The 884-nt window shown below is 62.1% G+C and overlaps 1 protein-coding gene across 1 annotated transcript in view; it reads right to left on the minus strand.

Annotated features, from left to right (window-relative positions):
- LOC111747127 (zinc finger RNA-binding protein 2-like) overlaps positions 1 to 660 on the minus strand; it is a 2,680-nt gene extending 2,020 nt beyond the window's left edge. The window contains exon 1 of the mRNA XM_023538102.1: positions 369 to 660. Within this exon, the coding sequence (XP_023393870.1) occupies positions 369 to 635 (267 nt within the window). The 5' untranslated portion in view covers positions 636 to 660. The remainder of the gene's footprint in view (positions 1 to 368) is intronic.
- Positions 661 to 884: the final 224 nt, after the last annotated feature.

Below are 884 nucleotides of genomic sequence, written 5' to 3' on the forward strand. Positions count from 1 at the left end.
ACGAAAGAACCAACACGGGGAGTCGGGAAAACGAGCCCTGTTTGTGTGCGCATCACATCGACCATCCGACGCGCGCTCGAGAGCTCCCTCAGCATCGGCAATGGGCGGCTCGGAGTTTTAAAACCGAACGTTCACCTGCCAGAAAAGACATCAACGGGCAAGGTCAGCTCTGGGTTTTCCGCTCTGGTCGCCAGGCCAGGCCGTGGAAATGCAGTTTGGACTCGGCCTGAGAGGCCCCTGGGGCCTGGAGCTACTGCCGGAGGCGCGGAGTCGCAGAGGGAACGATGTGATGCGTTTTGAGCCGGGGACAGAGAGGAGGCGCGAGTCCACCCCCACCCACCGAGTGGGCCACGTGCAGCAAGGCGCACCTGGTACTGCAGCCGGTGCCGCCGGCCCCTCACGTGCAGGTCCCTGGCGTTGGGGTCGTTGAGGCTGCACTCACACAGCTTGCAGTGGAACCGGGTCACTCTGCCTTCCTCGTTGCACACCTGACACACGAAGCTCAGCTGAGCGCTGGCCGCCGGGCAAAGGGCACCTCCCTCCACCCTCCGAGGGCATGGAGCCTTCCTGGGGAGTGTCCAGTCTGCTGAGTTATTCTGCGGGCGGCTTTCAGAGGAGACAACATGCCCTCCCATGCTGGAGTTCAACCCTGCCGCTGTCGGCCCCCTTCTTCCTCCCCTGAGCTCAGCCACCCCCATCTGAACCACGCCTCTCTGCTCGCCCGGCTTCTGTTGATTGGCTCTCTGCCCTTCACACGCGTACGTGTCCGTGTCCGGGTCTCTCCACCTTAAAAATTCCCCCTCGGCCCTGTGCCCTCCCATCAGCACTCGGGGACTTTTCTTTCCTTCGCCAACTTACCCTTGTCTCTACTTTTCACCTCTTCT

Source organism: Pteropus vampyrus, unplaced genomic scaffold, assembly GCF_000151845.1.
Source record: "Pteropus vampyrus isolate Shadow unplaced genomic scaffold, Pvam_2.0 Scaffold212, whole genome shotgun sequence".
Lineage (NCBI taxonomy): Eukaryota > Metazoa > Chordata > Mammalia > Chiroptera > Pteropodidae > Pteropus > Pteropus vampyrus.